This window comes from Hypanus sabinus, chromosome 11, assembly GCF_030144855.1.
Source record: "Hypanus sabinus isolate sHypSab1 chromosome 11, sHypSab1.hap1, whole genome shotgun sequence".
Taxonomy (NCBI): domain Eukaryota; kingdom Metazoa; phylum Chordata; class Chondrichthyes; order Myliobatiformes; family Dasyatidae; genus Hypanus; species Hypanus sabinus.
Window position 1 is genome coordinate 42930098 of NC_082716.1, and position 20206 is coordinate 42950303.

The 20206-nt window shown below is 37.3% G+C and overlaps 1 protein-coding gene across 1 annotated transcript in view; it reads right to left on the reverse strand.

The window, feature by feature from the left end:
- Positions 1–20206, reverse strand: part of ipo13b (importin 13b) — a 132443-nt gene that overhangs the window by 23782 nt on the left and 88455 nt on the right. Inside the window, exons 13-16 of the mRNA XM_059984219.1 lie at positions 15717–15854; positions 12819–12915; positions 4970–5022; positions 3789–3855 (exon numbers count right to left, since the gene is read on the reverse strand). Coding sequence (XP_059840202.1) covers positions 3789–3855; positions 4970–5022; positions 12819–12915; positions 15717–15854 — 355 coding nt within the window. The remainder of the gene's footprint in view (positions 1–3788; positions 3856–4969; positions 5023–12818; positions 12916–15716; positions 15855–20206) is intronic.

Genomic DNA, 20206 nt, shown 5'->3' on the forward strand with positions numbered 1-20206 from the left:
AATTGTAGGTTACAATCATCATTTACTGTGCACACACATATGTATAAAGTGTCAGTGGTAGAAAGATGATACTTATGAAAGCTCATCCCACTATATAAAGTCATGCCTTAATTACTGTTTGTCTTTATCATACATATAATTTATTTTACTTCTGAGTACTACAGCCTGGATATAGCAGTTATCTTGGAATATATTAGCTTTATCCATGCTCTCCTGCTTTATTCCACAGAATATATAGTTCTGTCCAGCAAGTACACGTCTTGAGTTTTAAACTTGTGGCCAGCATAGATGTTAAGAATTAAATGAATCTCTGCATTTTACAGCAATCTCGTTAATAAAAGACCTTCACTTCTTACCCTAATGCAAAATTAAAAGCTGCATTTCCAGACAATACTGTGGCTGTGGTCACACTGAATTCAGTATTGAGATGTTTCACTAATGCCAGCTGCTCTCTACATGAAAAATAATAGCAAGTAGGTACAGCAAGTAGCTTGAAATACCAACTTTTATTGCAAGAGAATTGGAGATTAGAATCAGGAAAGTATTGTTACAATTGTATATAATACTGGTGAGGCCACACCTAGAGCACTGTACAGAATTTTGGTCCCTTTTTAAAGAATGATGGGTGGCAGGGTGGAGATACGTCTCTACCAAAGGTGTGAGGCGCTCCTTCCCCTCGCTGGCCTGCAGGTCACCCTTGGGCAAAGTGTAACAACTGCTTAGCCCTCCGATCAGGGTCATGTGAAGCCATGGGAGCAGTGGTGGATGGTCTTGTGAGTAGCTGGTGCATATCACGAGTCCTGGTTATGTGACCATTGACACCAGGCAATCTCTGAAGAGTATTGATAACGGACTTGTAAAAACACTGTCCAGAAGGCAATGGCAAGCCACTTCTGTAGAAAAATTTGCCTGGAACAATCATGGTCATAGACCATGATCACATACATCATACACCACAGCAAATGATGATGATGATGATTTAAAAATGAATATAATGGCATTGGAAGTAGTCCAGAAGAGATTCACTAGACTAATCCCAGGAGATGTGGGTTGTCCTATCATGAATGACTTAAGAAATATCTTCACTATTTGGAATTAAGGAGAATGAGGTGATACTCTTGAAGCACACAATATCTTTATGAAGACAGCACTGAAAGTTATCCAGTGGTGGGAGAGTCTCAGACAAGATTAGGGGGCTGGCATTTAAAACCAAGGAATACAGGAATTTCTGAGTGTGGTCAATCTCTGGAATTCTTCCAAGAGGGCTGGGGAGGAGGAGGAGGAGGTTAGATCACTGTGTGGAAGGTGGTGGGGGGGGGGGGAGAATTGCCACAGGAGAAATGAAGCCCGAGGCAGATCAGGCAGTTCAGCCATCATCTTATTGACTGACAGGGCAGGCTTGAGAAGCCAAGTGACTTTCTCCTATTTTTTTATATTCTCATGAAGAGTTTGTAACATGGCAGAATTGTGGATAAACCATGTGCTGAAATGAGTCAGACTTGTGAAAACACAGAAAATCCCTGCAATACTTTGGTGCTCTTGCAAATTACTTTGCATTTGTTTGTTTAGTGGTTTACAACACAGTGGAATTAAGAAATTGCACTAAACTACCTGTTCAGAAAGGGAACAGCACACATAAAAAAAAAACACAAAACTGAAGAATACCTAAAACAATAGGATTGTAGGCTTTAAAGGAATGATATACAAGACCAAGGAAACTGAAAAATGTTTTAGGTCATGTGCAATGCCTCAGCTAAAAAAAATTGTCCTTATTTCAGTAAACTGCACTTTAGGAAATGACGTCAAAGCCAAAAGCAATGCAAAGGAGACTGGTACCAGACATACAGGACCCATTATGTGGAAAGCCTAGAGAAGCTGGGAATGTCTCCTTACAGCAAAAATAAATAAATGGATTATTATTGGTGTTTACATTTATCAAAGAATTTAATTCAATAAGGAGAAATTGTTTCTACAAACTTGAGTGTCAGTAACCAGATGATACACATTTGAGACAATTGGCAAAAGAATTAGAGAGGAACAGATAAGACATTACTGCAATTGTATTTTATAATATGTATTAGTAAATGACTAGTGATTTGAATGACTTTGCCTGAGGGTAATGGAAGCAGATGTAGTAATAACTTCAAATATACATCCTTTTCCTCTTTTGAAAAAGAAATCTGGAGTGATCAGTGGTGTGCAAAATAGATACCTTTTTCAAAAAACTGGTAAGCTTATGGTCAACTGAATAGACTACAATGTCATTCAATCCTAAACAAATAGTGAAACAATATTCTAACTATCCCTACCTATGAGCTTCCAAAGGCAGTGCAACACAGCTAATAATTGGAATCAGTATCACTGCATAGAACTTTAAAAAAGTCTTTCTACGTACCAGACACATTGCATTCTCTCTCCTTATCCACAGAATGTGATCGGTATGGCTCACAGTACACTCAAAATTGTACCACAGGTTCCCTATTATTTCTTGGCATATACTGTATATTCTACACCTCACCTCAAGAAAGCTTCAATTCCTACTCTTTATATGCTTTATCTTAATAACCTGAAGTATAGTATCAGTGCCCCAAGAACATTTAATAACCAAGTGGGACTGAAGTAATGCTGTCTCATTAGTTGAGTATTACCAGCATTTTTTTTTTTTTGGTTTCATTTCTGATTGCTAGCTCTTCAGTTTACAGCACTAGCTGTAAGACCATGTGCTATGGGTGCTATGGCTATGGCTTCTCCCCACATTCCAAAGATGTACTAGTTAGTTTTAGTGAGTTGTGTGCATGCCTTGTTGATTTGATGTTTCAACGTACATGTGACAAATAAACCTAATCTTAAATCCTTCCAGACATCACTCATCAATCCAGTTCCATCACTTTATCAATAGAGGTCTGCAGCTTTCCTCGTGGTCTAAAGAATATTTTATTTCACCTGGACATTTAAATTACTTTATCAATGTGACTAGTTCTTTAATATACTGAAACAAAATGTGCTGGTGTCTGGAAGTGAAACCTGACACCAGCACAATACAACTTCAACCCTTTTCACACCACTGAGCAATTTAACATGTTTAATTTTCTATATTAACTTTTAAAGTGTTTTTTTTAGTTATAGCAACACCTTTGGGAAGTCTTTAGCACACTGCTGCTTAAAGCATCGTTTTACCACCCCTCCACTTTGAAAGAGGGGTTGGGTACTATCTTTTCTTTCTCTAGGAAGGCATCTTAGCTTTCAAAGTTCTGAATGTTGCCCTCACAGAGATTACTGAACCAGTCTACAAGTGGAAATTCACAGAAATACTAGCAAAACCATTTCTGGAGGAGAAAGAAAGCAAGTGGAAAAGAATGTTATACGAAAATAGGAGAAAATTAAATCATTCTTATGAGTAAGGATATATTAAATTTATAAATCACTGGTCAGCTTGTCATGTCATCTTGTTACTTTAAAATCACATTGTTTAAAACTACTTTTAATGTGCATATCCAATAAATGGTTAATAATTTAAAGAGATAATAATTTCCAAGTTATTCCTTCGAGATGTCTGAAAAGCCAGTGGGAACTCTGGAAAGCTTCACTCATAGACATGCAAAACAATAAAAAGCATTTTGGAGAAATAAAGAGAACACAATGTCAACATTATATATACAGAAGGACATTCCACTTTTGTTAAAATTTGGTTTCTTAAGTTTAACCTTATTCAACAACACTAACAGTATAAACAGAAATTTAAAAGCTTAAGAACTATGAAGCTAGTACTAGACACTTTTGTTACTTACCACACTGAAACAATGCCTTCACATCACAGTTCTCTGCTAAAAATAAATCTGGCTTCCTTTTGAGAGCCTAAGAATTAGATACAAAGCTTCATTAAATCATTCATAAATTGGCAATAACTCCAGGTTACTACCAAATCCTCAATATTGAGAATGCTCTTCATTGGGTGCCTCAGTTTCCACACAGGTAGCTTGGCAGTGCACTAGAGAGCCATGCTACTAAAGCCTGGCAGTGATAATATTGAACTCTTGTCTTTGATGCCCTGTGGAGCATGTCCTCAAATCAATCCAATCTAGGGACACATTTCTGCACAGGAAAGGAGTGAAATCTTTGTTTATGATAGGGACTATGCACAGTGTAACAAATGAGCTGGAAGAAAATAAAAAGATCAGAATTATTCCCCAAAATAAAATTGAAGTGGAATTACAAATTTCAAAATATTTTATGACATAGTACATAATATGAATGATAAATAAACAGGAATTTCACATAAATGGAAATACATCACAGGTCATCAATGTTTGAGAGAATAGTTGATGAAGCCATCCCTGACTTCAGTGTAGAATATATGACCAATAACAATCAGGCACAAGTGAATTGTGTATATATATGAAAGAAACAACAATATTCTGAAAGTACTGTGATCTTCATGGCAGATTGGTTTGATATTCAATAGTATTATTACTCTGAAGGACACAATTAACTCATGGGTGTAGTAAATACAACCCCCCAAGCAATACCGCTGTCCACACTGTTGCATGAATAGTTTAGCTGCACAAGGTCATAAACTAATTCAGTTTAGATCTCGTCCATAATGTCCTTTCCAATACTTCCTCATGACCTTTTAGTCACTTGGCACATGCTTAAACTCCATCTGGCTATGAAATACAAACAGCACAAAACATTATGAAACCACGCCAAATCTTGACATGGAATTCACAAAGTGGTCTGACTGCTGATGTAAGATACCTTTTCTGTCAGTGAAGAACAGTGATCAAAACTGCTCCCAATGCCGACTACTACAAATCCACAAAACAGCTGCGTTCAGTCATTCAACATGCCTTAAGAACCTCAAATTAACCTACAATTTATTTCTGCAAGCTTGTAAACAAAAAAAAAAGCTGATTTCAGGTTTAATTAAACAAAAAAAAGAAAGTGAATGAAATAAGAAACAAAAACACACCTGTGCCAGGAGTTGCATAAATGAATCAACAATATCAGGATGATCCCTGGGTCCTAAAATATAATAAGATGTAACTTAAGAAATAATATACAAACAACAAATCAATATTCTTATTGTCTCATGAACTCTACATAACAGTTACAGTGAGGGGGTACAATGAATAGCTTAAAGCAGTTAAACAAAAGAATGTACAGAAATATGAAACTTCAGAACCCAAAATAAATAAACAGCAAAGAAGATTGAAACCCAGGTATAGAGATAACCGATCAAAAATGTGCTTTTTGTCAAGAACCCAAGGCAATTTTCAAAGAACTGGAAACTTAACAGAAATTCTAATAGACTGTGCAATACGTATTTTTGGATTGAAGAGGAAAAGTTTGTAATTCTGTAACCTAAAATGTTATTATCACTTAGGGATGTCTGACCTGACTTTTTTTGGAAAAAGGTCTGCACTATTGAAAATGTTAGAAAAACACTTCTTTTTTTGAAGATTTTGACATCACAAAATTCACAGACATCTTAAAAATTTAAAGTTTTAATTTCTGTTGGTATGTCCCTGATCCAGACAGATAACATCCAAAATTCACTTTTAAACTTTAAAAAAGTTACACATCTCCTATGAACTAATTTCTTTTTTCTAATACCAGCCAAGGTCCAACAAATTCAGTAGCTGTTGGTCACTGTCACACAGAATTTCTGAAAGACTTCGAAGTCATGCAAATAACAAACAAGAGAAAATCTACAGATGCTGGAAATCCAAGCAACACACACAAAATGCTGGAGGAGCTCAACAGGCCAGGCAGCATCTATGGAAGAAAGAAAAGTTGACGTTTTGGGCAGAGTTTTAGCTTGAAACATCAACTGTACTTTTTTTTCCCCCCATAGATGCTGCCTGGCCTGCTGAGTTCCTCCAGCATTTTGTGTGTGAAGTCATGCAAATAATAGTCTTTAAAATGTAGGAAGTATAATAATAATACTTGTTAGTATAGAACTTTATATCTTAATTTTGCTTATACAAGTTACTCCAATCCTTAAATATACTGAGACCCTATCATGTTATATTATTTTTCCGTTCATATTATTGTGATCTAACAGCATTCAGCACACTGCAGCCTTTAAAAGAAATCAATTAACAAGATACTACACAGTTCTGGTACAATATATTCTTCTTAGATGCTTCAACACAGAATTTCTTATGGAAGACATTAGTACAGTTGCCAAGTCAGAAAATCATCCATTACATGAAGACACACACACACACACTCTCTCTCTCTCTCTCTCTCTCTCTCTCTCTCTCTCTCTCTCTTCCCCCCCCCTCCCCCCGGCCAGTGCTCCAGCAATGCCTGGGACAAGTGCTCAGGTTACTCATCTTAGACATACGACTAATAAACCAGTGCTGGGGACTGCAAATACCCGCTCCATGTATTGACTGTCCACCTGAAACTTTCGATTCTCTCATCGCCTTATATTGGATTGGATGGAAGCTGTTGTCTTTTCCGTTTAGCTGCACAACCCTTTCCCGGCTCCCAGATTTCAGAAGTAATTTCGACAGTGCTCACTGGTCATTGAGCTTATTACCATTAAGAAAGGAATGCCAACACATGGACAATGCAGTTAGTTGCCAGTTACGACCAGTACTAACTGCGCAAGATATGCTACAACCCAGGGTCATGTATTTCATTAATGAGCAGCTGAAACATTCACTCTGCGCACCCAATACTTTCATGGGCATCCTCTCCAAAGCCATGGATAACTGACTGGTGCAAGAATGCCAGTGGCAGGCAAGAATCAGTATTGGTTCCCTAGCAGAGTAGTCAGAGGGTCCTGGCCTCGCAGCACACACCCTGAGTGACATTTCTTCAAGAACCAAGAATACTATAACACATCAGTAATCTGCAGGGTTTGACCAGAAAATGTACAAATGCAAATAATTATACTATCATTAGCAGGAAGTTTAATGGGATGCAATAAGTCATGTTTAGATGTCAAAAAATGTTCTAAAATCACAGATAAACAAAGGATGAGAATTTTTTAAAAAGGTAAATTCTTCAAAATACTATATAAAATGCACCACTAGGAATCATAAGCACTTTTTTGGTGGGGGATGGGGGGGGGGGGGAGGTCAGGTATGGAATCACACCCTGCTTGTTTAAGTTGCTGCCTAAACTGTGGATTCATGCTCCTGACTCCATTCTACATCATAGTTCTTTAATACTAAATTATTAATTAAAACAACTTCGGCATAATCATTTTGATCTCTGCCAAAGCCTCAGATGTTCCATTCAATTGATCACAATCACCACATTCTCATGCCCCAACTGTCTGTTGTTACCCTGAGACCAAGTCTAACATTACATGGTGTTTGATGTGAATACCTGATTTGTTAAACCATTTCCAAAGGCAACATAAAGGGAACATTGCTGTGCAGCAGGAGTTAATGCAGCTGTCAGAAGATATATTCTGAGATTTATTGTTATTATTGGACTGTAATTTATATTGGTTTCCTTCAGTTTTTTCAGTGCTTTCTTTCCTGTGATCTGTTAATTATTGTATGTAAGGGGGAGGGGTTGGGGGTTTGGTGCTACTGTCACTGTTCTTTTCTGCGACTGAGGGGGTCAGGGATTGTTATGTGTAGAGGGTCGGTAATTGTTATTGTGGCTGTTTGTTGCTGCAGGGAAGGGGGAATTTTGGGGTCTGGGAGTTTTGTTTCTTTTCTTTTTCATGCGGGGTGGTTGGTGAGGGAATTGATGTCTTTTCCTTCATCAACATCCATGGTCTTTCTCTATTTCATGTCTGTCTGGAGTAGACAAATGTCACGAGTTGTATTGTACATGCATACTTGGACAATAAAAATTAATTTATCAAATAATAAAATGTCAGATTATTTGTCAAATCACAAACAAGAGAAAATTTGTGGATGCTGGAAATCCCAGCAACACACACAAATTGCTGGAGGAACTCAACAGGCCAAGCAGCATCTATGGAAAAAAGTACAGTCAACATTTCGGCCCAGAACTTTTTTCCATAGACGCAGTCTGGCCTAATGAGTTCCTCCAGCATTTTGTGTGTGTGACTGAGATTATTTGTGACAATCTGACAGCTTCACATCAGTTGCATTCAAATGCTAAAATTGCTACTGCAAATTAGAACAAATATTTTCAAGATTATTAACCCAGTGTTCCCAATTACTAATCTAACAACATTATTACTCACTATGGCATCACATGCCAAAAAAAAGAACCACATTTCTACATCACAAATTCCGTATGTTGCTAACTGATAACATTACGAAATAAATCTTCTACCAAGCCTTCCAGGACATCCTAAAGTGCTTTTCAGCCAAAGTATTTTTGAATTGCAATCACAGTGGTCAGGTAAGAAACACAGCCACAACAAGCTTCAGCAAACAAAATGTAATGAACACCAGATGGACTTATTTTAATACTACTGGCAGAGAGATAATTATTGGCCAAGATCGAATAGGGTCCCTGAAAGATGGCACCTCCAACAGCTGAACACTCCATCTCAAACTTGATAATAGGCTCATTTCTTTGGAGTGTGATTGAGCCTTCAACCCTCCAATTCATTCACAGGCAAAGGTTCACAAAGACATAACAGACACACAGGCGGCACCAACATATTCATATAGAATATGTGCTATTTTTTTCCATGACTAAATATTCTAAACTACCACCTAGGACAGAAAATTACAGTTCCTCTATACTGAATAACCTGATTTTAGCAAAGATGGCAACGAAAATGTGATTGCCATCTACATATCGTGGCCTAGGCAAGAAAATTACTAACTTTCACAATTTAATAAATTAATAATTATACAAATTCTGTAGCAAATACTAAAAAAAATTACATTCATGAAATCATACCATGGAGGTTACAATTTTTCCAATGCACAAATCCTATGGTTCTCTGGTAGACCAGACATTTGGCTGTGTGCTGAACACAAATCACTCATCCAAATAATCTGGAAAACTTATATTGGGAACTAAGCCTCAAGCTCCTGGAGACAGATCAAACTCCAGGGAACTAACAAGGACAGAACTGTTAACTCTGGAGCAACAAACTGGTTACCAATTAAATGCTGAGCCCCTGCATCTGGTACTATTATTGTAGTAGTAATATCACAAATATTTTTTGAAAAATGTGAACAGACACACCTTATTATCATACACTTCTCAAAAGCATAAGAAAATCTGAAAGTAGTGTAAAAGAGCAGCAAGATGAGCATTTCCATCTTGTCACTGGAAGCTCTACTACTAGCAACAGATAAGACCAGAAGCGAAGGCCAGCTTTAAACCTCCTGAACACCACATGTTGATAAAGAAATAGAGTAAGGAAACCAAGGGAGACGTGCAATCATTTTCACCATTTCAAATTAACCATTGATTACCTTAAAAGTAAAGCACCCTGGGAAAAGATTTTAAAAACTTACTCTCCACATTTGTTCTAGATACTATAATATTGATATTCGAGTCAGAAAATTCTGGAAGTATTCAGATTGGGTGTATTTATGCAGTGTAAAACAGGAGTTAATCTACTAGTCTGACTTCCTCTCATCAATTTGGCAAAAGATTCTTGATAGTAAGTCACCATCCTGAAATGTTAACTGTTCTCTCTCCGTAGATGTTACCTGTCCTTCAGATTTAGAGTACCTAGAGCTTCTTGCTGAAAAATACTTACAGTGCATTAAATATTTATTACAATTGCGTTAAAAGTGATTTTGGATATTTCAACAGACTGTAGTAAATACCTATGCCAAACAAACTAAATAGATTGGCATTTCAGAGAAGCAACAGTTTCCATTGATCTCAAACTTTTAAATAGAAGCAAAATAACGCACAGGGTTTATCTTCTTGGCAAACAAAGAGGAAAACTGCAACCTACAAACATGTTTAACTGGTAGGATTCAACTCTCAATGAGTGTTTTAGCTTCTCTGATGCAATTAGTTTGCCCAGACACATGCACAGAGTTCCCTACATTCAATCATGAAAATCCAGAACATTTAAATCCAATATAATGCGCTAAACTTCAAAAACCACAAGTAATGTGACACTAAATAATTGTTCAAACATTTAAAACCTGATTTTTTTAATAATAATATAGGCAGGCAAGGAAGGTTGTAAAGGATAATGCATAATGATCATTGTTATAAAGCATAACACTTGTGTAAATGATTAATGACTGAAAAGTTCTGCAGCAAGGGCAGAAATCTGATGAGAGAATTTGAAATAAAGCTGCAAATGGAATAGGATAGAATGGATGGCAAATGTGAAACAAATAAAGATAAAATTGAAAGACCATTGATAATAGAAGTTTCACAGGGGCCAGGAAGGAAATCAGAAGATCAAATGTTAGTGGAATAAGATTAAAATAAATAGGAGATAGGTGTTCTGAACAAGTTGGCCATTGATGTTAATTTTAGAAATCAAACATTGTTAATTTAATGCAGCCAAAAGCATTAAGAAATGAGGAACAGAGAAATTACAGGTATATATAGCCATCAAATAGTGAATGGATTATACACTCATTATATGTCTGTTGGCCTATGTCTGTTCCTATGATTTAAAGAAAATTAAGGAAAAGCCTCACTCAGATTTTTTAAAAAATACTTTGCTAAAAACAATTTAAAATAAATAAGTTTAATTTTCTATAATAGTACCTTATTAAACCATACATTAGCAGTACTCTTTTTTCTTAATTATCTTATCAGAGTTCCAAATGCTGTTTCTCTTTCCACAGATGTTGTTTGAACTACTGAGTGTTTAAGCACTTTCTGATTTTATTTCAGATTTCCAGAGTCTGCAGACTGAGTTTTTTTTTTACTTCTATTCCTTGTATTTTAAATTTCTAAAATGAATGGGTCAAATTGTGTCAGATTCAATCTGCCAACCAGATGACTACACTCAATAGCCATTCTAAACTGCACTGACATATTTTAACTAGATTAATGGGTCCTGTAGTGTCCAGCAAGGCAAGTCGTCATCAAATGGAGGGAGTTTGATGGCCTTGCTCTGAAATACTTATCAGTCTTTGACAGAAGCCAAACCTGGGGTTGTGATTTTGCCCCTAGTCAAACCTATGTTTCCTGACAATTAAAAACTATTAACAGCTATGCAAATTATTACAAAAAAAGCAAGTTACTTATTACAAACATAGAACCAAAGTACAATATATCCTTTAAAAAAGTCAAATTTATGACCTTAAATTTATGTTAAATTTATGACCTTTCAATCTACATCCAGCACTTAATTCTGCTCAAGTATGGCTTTGATGCCAAGGTAATTCATGGTTCTATATGAAAATTTGAACTTTCTTCTAAGTATCCTCAGCTGATTATGCTTGACCTACTTTGGGGTCTACAGGACATGCTTCCTTTTTTGAAAATATTGTTCAGCTAAAGGCTTCCAGATCTACATGTCGTGCTTACTGTTTTGTTTTTGATCTTTCAATAATTTAGATGGCACCATTTTTCCAGGAATCACTCTGGCAAACTTTTGTTATACTACGTTTATATTTCATTGGGTTCAGAGATAAGATCTGTATAGATGGCTCTAGGTTTTGTCTCCAAGTTCTGTACATTTATTGCAAGACTTCCTCATTCTACTATCCCAATAGCCTATGCAATAACAATCAACATCCAATTTGCCACAATAAATATTTGTATTTGTGTTTTGTGCTCATAGATATGCAAATGGTAAAACAGTAAAAACAAATATTTGAAAAACTATCACCATTTACAATATTCTATCCAACTGCAAAAATAAAAACACAATTCTATGTTACACTTGAGCTTCTATCTTCATGTTCGTTTATTCAAGGAAGTACATGCATCTTCCCAGGCATTCTGCATCTTCCTTGCAGCTTAGTTCCCTACCACACTCTACATTATCAACAAACTGAGTAAATAACATTCAGTCCCTTAAATCAGTATACCAGATTCTAAACAGTAAAGCATCTTAGCATTAATTCTATGGTACCCAACAGTAAACTTCTACCAATATGAAAGTTAGGCACTTATCCCTGTTTCACTTTCTGCTCTTCAGCTAATCCTCTAACCATGCTATTACATTAATCCCAATACTATGATCTCTTAATAACATACCATGAGAATGAGTCTGAAATGCCTTTTTAAAATCTACTAATTTCCCTCACCTACACTGTAAACTATATCCTAAAAAATTAAGACAGTCGTTTTTAGGTAAAAATGAAGCCAAAATAAAACTCCATCTGTTTTCTCCACTCCAATCTTATTATCTTGAGTTTTCTATACCTACCAAAAATCAATAAATTTTACATATTTTTCAAATGTTTATCTAAGCTGATATGCCATTTGAGGAGGCTGGATTTAACTCTTCATCCATAGGCAACCCATTTCACAACCTGCACAGCAATCACTGTAAGAATAATAGCTCAGAGTGGTTTGTGCTTTAATCATCCCAGAAAGAATACAAACATTCTCTTCATGTGCATGCGAGTACACAAATCATTAATGTACCACATATGGAAATTGCCAACAGAAAATCATCTTCTCATCCACATTCTGTTGTTTTATTGGAAATCCAAGACAAACAGACGTCATTTTACGAGAATCAAACATTTTATTTTTGCATCATATATGTAAAATGGTAATTTTTCATTGCTAATTAAGTAACTTTAAGATTCAGGGAGGTTTACGTGGCTGCATAAACCTCACTGAATAGCAGCGAAACCAGGAAACATACAAGAAAACCACCAGCATGATCACTATGGTTGAAAGACGAGCAAAAAAAAACACAGCAGCACACATTAGGTATGTCAAGATGATTCAAATTTAAAAGTATGATGACCTACCTTGTTGGAAGATTGAGAGGGTCACAGAAGTGACAAGGAGGAACAGAGCCTTTACTGGGACAAAATGAGTTGAATCAGTGGCAAATATGTGCACTAGCTGAAAAAGATAATAACCCAAGTAAACAATACATTTGTAGTCACATAAGGAAAATAAAGGAGCTAGATCAAACAGAAAACAGAAACTCAATAAAAACCATTAATGAACAGCGACCTTGAAAATATTAATCTGGAGCACATCCCGCACGCTATGCAAATTGGGATTGGAGTAGAACAGAATGCATCAAGAATGTCAATTCAATGGGTGCCTCACCAAGATAACGGCACACTTCTAATTATTTTTAACAGTTTTTTCACTGGCATGGCTTCATAATTCCTTCTAAAAGTATCTTTGACCACTACACACTCTCCTTTCTCTCTAAAGACTTGCGTGGTTAAGCACATCTCAAACGCCATCTATAAATATGCCAATGACACCACAGTTGTTGACAGAATCTCAGATGGCATTGGAAGACGTAGAGATGGATCAGTTGGTTGAAAGGTGTTGCAACAATACCCTTGCACTCATTGTGGAATTCAGGAAAGCAAAGTCTGGAGAACACACACCAGTCCTCATTAAGGGGTCAGTGGTGAAAAGTTGAGCAGCTTCAAGTTTCTGGCATTAATATCTCAGAGGATCCATTCTAGGCCAACAAGTTGATGAAATCACAAAGATTTGATATGTCATCAAAGACTCTAGCAAATTTCTACAAATGTATGCTGGAGAGCATTCTGACTGGTTATATCACCACCTAAAATGGAGGCTCCATTGTGCAGGATCAAAGAGGCTGCAGAGGGTTGTGGACTCAGTCTGGTCTATTATTGGGATAAGCCTTCCCACCACTGAGGACATCTTCAAAAGACAATGCCTCAAAGAGGCAGCATTCATCATTAAGGATGCTCACCACCTTGTATATGCCTTCTTCTTATTACTACCATTGAGAAGATACAGATGAATAACCACATTCAACAGGTTACAACCGGACAGTTACATCTCCCATCTGTTTTATGAATGGTCTATGAACCCATGAACACTACCTCACTATTCCTCTTTTTCACTATTTAGTTTAAAATAGTAATTTTTAAATGTATTGCACTGTGCTGCTGCTACAAAACAACAAGTTTCATGACATATGTCAGTGATAATAACCATGATTCTGTTAATAAATAACTATCCCATGGAGCCACAAAGAATTTAATCAATTTAGAAATGGTTCCAGACATTGCCATGGTTGGTTGAAGCCATTTAGAAATGCTGCTCTGAGTGCTTATTCAATCCACTTATTTGATTAATATATGGCCTTACTTAACCATGCGTTCTAAATTCATCTTCAAACGAGAGTGAAGAATTCTACTTGCAAAAGACACAAATTACATTTGAACAAATTAGGATTTTTTTTTAAAAAGATATGCTGTTGATAAGGGGAACTAATCTATATGCTACACTTAGATTTCTATAAAGGATATGACAAACACTACTGTAGAAATAAGTCATTATACTTTACATGCTAGTTTAGGGCAGTTAGGTTCCTGCACCAAGTCTGTACTATGCAAAAACAAATCATTGTTAATGTGGAAAATATTCAGTGGTTCAGATAGCACATCAAAACAGAAATAATGTGAATGGCCTCCAACTCAAAAGCTACCACCTGAGATTCCAGTTAGAACAATTAGCATTCAGCCACTGTCAAATGCAGAAATTCTAGACGGCAACAGATTCAGTTTACTGATACAAATTTTACTGAGAAACAAAAGGCTGGAATTGTTGGAATCTGGAACAAAAATTAAACTGCTGGAAAAATTAGCAGATCAACCAGTATCTGCGAAAACTGCAGGGATACATTGAGCTTTAAATGTAGGATCCTATACCAGAAGAGCTGTCATTCTACTGATCTCAAAGGAGATTGTACAGTTTGGTTTAAGAAAGCAAAGAGAAAGTTAAGTTACATTTTACCAGAAAATCTTCACCTTAATTTGTTTTTAATATGTTAACTGTTATCTTTTTGTTTGAATATAATCATATTGGTTAGAGGAGAATGGCCAGACTTGTTCAAGCTAACAGTAACTCAAATGAACTATGCATTACAATAGTGGTGTGTAGGACAGCATCTCTGAATACACACACAACAGACCACAGGACATAGCAGAATTCCAGGCACCTACTTCCGACTTCTCTAAGTTTTAGTCCTTTCACCTAAAATAGATGCCCTCTGGTATTGACCAATGCCACCCTGGGAGAAAGGCATTGGATGTCCATACCTATGCCTCTCATAATCTTAATACACCTTTAACAAGTGACCTCGCATTCTCCTTCACGCCAAAGAGAATCGCTCCAGCTCAATCTTTCCTCATAAGGTTCAGTTTAAAAATTCAGTTCAATTTAATCAAATTTCATCAGTGATATTTGGTTCATTTATATTTTTTCTGCTTTTTTCAGTACTTTGGGCTGTATTTCAGATGAACCAAAGAAGCACCATATTTTGGATGTGAAAATTTGTATTGAACAGTAGTGAATCCAGAAGAATTCAACAGAAGTATACTCAAGAGCCTGGTGCTTAAAATTCATATTTCAGGTTTTCATGACTCCTTCTGTCCCCTCTGGAACCTGCATGAACCACAAACTGAAGCTATAGCTTGAAAATTGTTTTAGTCCACATTATGGTTTGTTATTTCATTACATGCTCATGTTAATTCACTTAAAAAATCAAAACAAATTTGCCTGTTCATATGGCACAGACAATCAGCCAAAGGAATGGAAAAGTGTATTTATCAGAAAAAACTTAAATGTTTCTCTAATTCTAGAGAATAAGAAAAAAGGCTAAATAGAAGATCTTATTTTATTTAAAAAAGCATTGATTCTACCTGGCGTGTTAGTTCCAATGCAGATGCCTGTGGAATAGTACTGTACATCTGACCCAGCATTTCTGAAAGCTGTGGGATCATCGGAGCAAAATCATCCAGAAGAGTCTTCACAGACTTTTCGAAGATTGCGCAAACAGCCTAAAAAAATGATAAAGCCTCAATTATTAAAACAGCAAAGGTCAAATTAGAATGTTTATTACAATAAAGATCTTGACAAACAAAGCCACATAGAAGCTTTCTTTAAAGAATAAATATTTTACAACTAATAAATATCGCTTTAAAGTGCAAAAACCCAACCGAAAACTTTCCCAGCTAACAGGGCAAATACAATATTAGAGCGAAGAGTGAAAAATAAATAAAATCTCTTTTTAAGAAAGGAAAGGGAGATAAAATTGAGAACTACGAACATTTACCTGACTTTAGTAGGAAAGATATGAGAGAACACTTAAAATTAATCATTTATAAAAGGACAACCTGCGTTAACAGATCTCTTTAAGATTTTAGCACTGCATCTAGTGGACTATAATGTGGCATATTTGAACACAATTCAAAGATCAAAAGTTCAAAGTAAATTTATTATCAAAGTATTATATATAACTAGATACAACCCTGAGATTCATTTTCTTGTGGGCATTCACAGTAAATATAAGAAACAAGAATCAATCACCACACGCAACAGGACAAACAACCAACGTACAAAAGACAACAAACTGTGAAAATAAAAAAGAAAATAATAATGATTATTAATAAATAGGCAATAAGTATTGAGAACACGAGATGTACAGGTCTTGAAAGTGAGTCCATAGGTTGTGGTGGGAACAGTTCAATGATGGGGTGAGTGAAGCTATCCCCTGGTTCAAGAGCCTGATGATTGAGGGGTAATAATTGTTCCCGAAACTGGTGGTGTGAGTCTTGAGGCTCCTGTACCTCCTTCCTGATGGCAGCAGCGAGAAGAGAGCGCAGCCTGGATGACAGGGGTCCTTGATGATGGACGCTGCTTTCTTGCGACAGTGCTCTCTGCAGATGTATGCAATTGTGGGAAGGGCTTTACCCATGATGAACTGGGCCATATCCACTACTTTTTGAGGATTTTCCATTCAAGGGCATTGCTGATTCCATAACGAAATGTGTTGCAACCTGTCAACATACTCTCCCCCATACATCTATAGAAGTTTGTCAAAGGTTTAGATGACATGATACATTTTCACAAATTCCAAGGAAGCTGAGGCACTGCCTTGCTTTCTTCGTAATGGCACTTGTGTGCTGGACCCAGGACAGATCCCCTGAAATGATTACACCAAGGAATTTGAAGTTGCTGACCCTCTCCATCTCTGATCCTCCAAGAAGGACTGGCTCATTGATCTCCATTTTCCTCCTTCTGATGTCAATAATCAGCTCCTTGGTCTTGCTGACAATGAGTGAGAAATTGTTCTGGTGGCAATATGGACTGAGGACTGGTTAATGGACAGAAAATATTAGCAATGGACATGTCATTATTGAATGCTGGGCTGTAACTAAAGGGGCAAGAAATAGAGTCTCAGGATGCTGGCAATGAAATAAAGTCAGAGGGCAGAACAAATTGCGAGTAAGATGTATAGAGGTTTCAAGATGCCCAGAGAAAGTTACCAAGATGGGGTCAAGCCCACAAAGGTACATGAATACAACGAGAATTTTAAGTTTTGTGGTAGGCAGTTTTAAAGCATTTCCTTCTGTATCATTCATAAATATCGAAGTTCAATTACTGAGTAACAATGTAATCATCGATTTTCAAATATGTTTCATAACATTTGTAAAGCATGTTATGAATTGCTTGTTATATGCCTATAGAGTCACAGTGCATAGAAACCAGCTGTTCAACCTGCCATGTCCATGCCCATCTATCACAAAGCTAATTTTGCATCCAATTTGCTAATTTACCATGGATTCCATGAACTGCTAGTTTCCCCACACAAGACCACCTTGTCACAGGCCTTATGAAGTCCATGTAGTTCACATCAACTCCATGAGCTAAAACATTTGGCCAGCTCATCAAAAATTTCAATCTCATTGGTGACCACTTTAAATTAGTCCCCGCCTTTCTAGGTGCAGATTTCTGTCTTTCATAATGTTTTCCAATAATTTCCCTAATACTGACATTAGATTTGCAGACCTGTAGTCATCATTCTTTGAATTACTTACAGACCTTGCAGAGAAAAAAGTTTTCTACAAATGGATTCAATGGATCATTTGGGTGTATCTGCAATGGTCAATGTGGTGAAATTCAAGCATATCCTATAGTAGAAAAAAATAACTTTACAATAGGCCACAAGACATAGGAGCAGAATTAGGTCATTCAGTCCATCGTGGCTGATCCCGGATCTCATTCAACCCCACATACCAGCCCTCTCACCATATCCCTTGATGCCCCAACCAATCAGGAACCTATCAATTTCCACTCTGAAAGCACCCACGGACTTGGCTTCCACCACAGCCTGTGGCAGTGCATTCCAAAGATTCACCACTCTTTGGCTTGAAAAAAATTCCTCCTTACCTCTGTTCTAAAAGGTCACCCCTCAATTTTGAGGCTGTGTCCTCCAGTTCTGGATATCCCCACCAGAGGAAACATCCTCTCCACATCCACCTTATCTAGTCCTTTCAACATCTGGTAGGCTGGAGGCCAAGTAGCTCCTGCCAGCAACACTAATTCTCTGCACTTGCCACTTATTAACAGCCCTGATCTTTCCTTAAAAAAAAATTAAACAATGGTTTTTGTAAAATATTGATCTATTTTTGTCTTAAACATGCCTCTGTGCAAGTATGATGCCTTCGTTCACTTGGTAGCCTTCTACTTAATTATTCTTCTCTTTCACCTTTATTACTTACTCTACTCCAACATATCCCCCCTTATAACAAACATTCATTGAAATGTTTAGTATTGCGCTTTTACTGTGTTAGACACATTTATTTACAATACTCACCCTGAGAACAAAGACTGTGTACAATACTAGTTTTATACTATCAAATTCAAAGCAACACATACACACGCAAAATGCTGTGGGAACTCAGCAGTTGGGGCAGCATCTATAGAAACGAATAGATAGTTGACGATTTTGGGCCGAGACCCTTCTTAAGGACTGAGAAGGAAGGGGGAAAATGTCGGGAGGGGAAGGGAGGGGAAACAGGCTAGCTGGAAGCCGATAGGTGAAACCAGGTGGGTGGAAAAGATCAAGGTCTGGAGAAGAAATAATCTGATAAGAGAGGAGAGTGGGTCATAGGAAAAAGGAAATGGGATGGGGATCCAGGCAGAAGTAATAGGCAGGTGAAAACAGGTAAAAGAAAGGGGAACATAGGAGGGGGGGGGGGTGTTTTTTGATACCGAAAGGAAATACCAATATTTATGCCATCAGGCTGAAGGCTACCCAGACAAGGTGTTGTCCTCATCCTGGCACGAAAGGAGGCCATGGACGGGAACGGGAATTGGAGTTACAATGTTTAGCCACCGGGAAGTACCGCTTGTGGCGAATGGTGCTGAGGTGCTCAATGAAGTGGTCCCTCAATTTACAACAGGTCTCACCGAAGTAGAGGAGGCTGCATCAGGAGCACCAGACACCATAAACAAGCCCAGCAGATTCACAGGTAAAGGGTTGCCTCAGTGGGAAGACTGCCTGGGGCCATGAATGGAGATGAGGGAGGAGAAGTATGGGCAGGTGTAGCACGGGACACTTGCAGAGATAAGTGCCAGGAGGGAGGGACGAATGAACAAGGGAATTGCGGAGGGAGCAATTCCTGTTGAAAGCAGGCAGGTGGGGTGAGGTAAACATATACAAACCCAATTTCCAGAAAAGATGGGATATTTTCCAAAATGCAATAAGAACAAAAATCTGTGATATGTTAATTCACATGAACCTTTCCTTAACTGACAAAAGTACCAAGAAAAGATTTTCAATAGTTTTACTGACCAACTTAATTTTATTTTGTAAATGTACACAAATTTAGAATTTGATGGCTGCAACACACTCAACAAAAGTTGGGACAGAGGCATGTTTACCATTGTATTACATCAACTTTCCTTTTAATAACACTTCTTTAATCGTTTTGGAACTGAGGATACTAATTGTAGTAGATTTGCAATTGGAAATTTTGTCCATTCTTGCTTTATATAAGACTTCAGCTGCTCAACAGTCCGTGGTCTCCGTTGTCCGATTCTCCTCTTCATGATGCGTCATACATTTTCAATAGGAGATCTGGACTGGCAGCAGGCCAGTCAAGCACACGCACTCTATGTCTACAAAGCCGTGCAGAATGTGGTCTGGCATTGTCCTGCTGAAATAAGCACGGACATCCCAGGAAGAGACGTCGCCTTGATGGCAACATATGTCTCTCTAAAATCCTAATATACGCCTCAGAGTCAATGGTACCTTCACATACATGCAACTCACCCATGCCGTGGGCACTGATGCACCCACATACCATCACAGATGCTGGCTTTTGCACCTTTCGCTGATAACAAT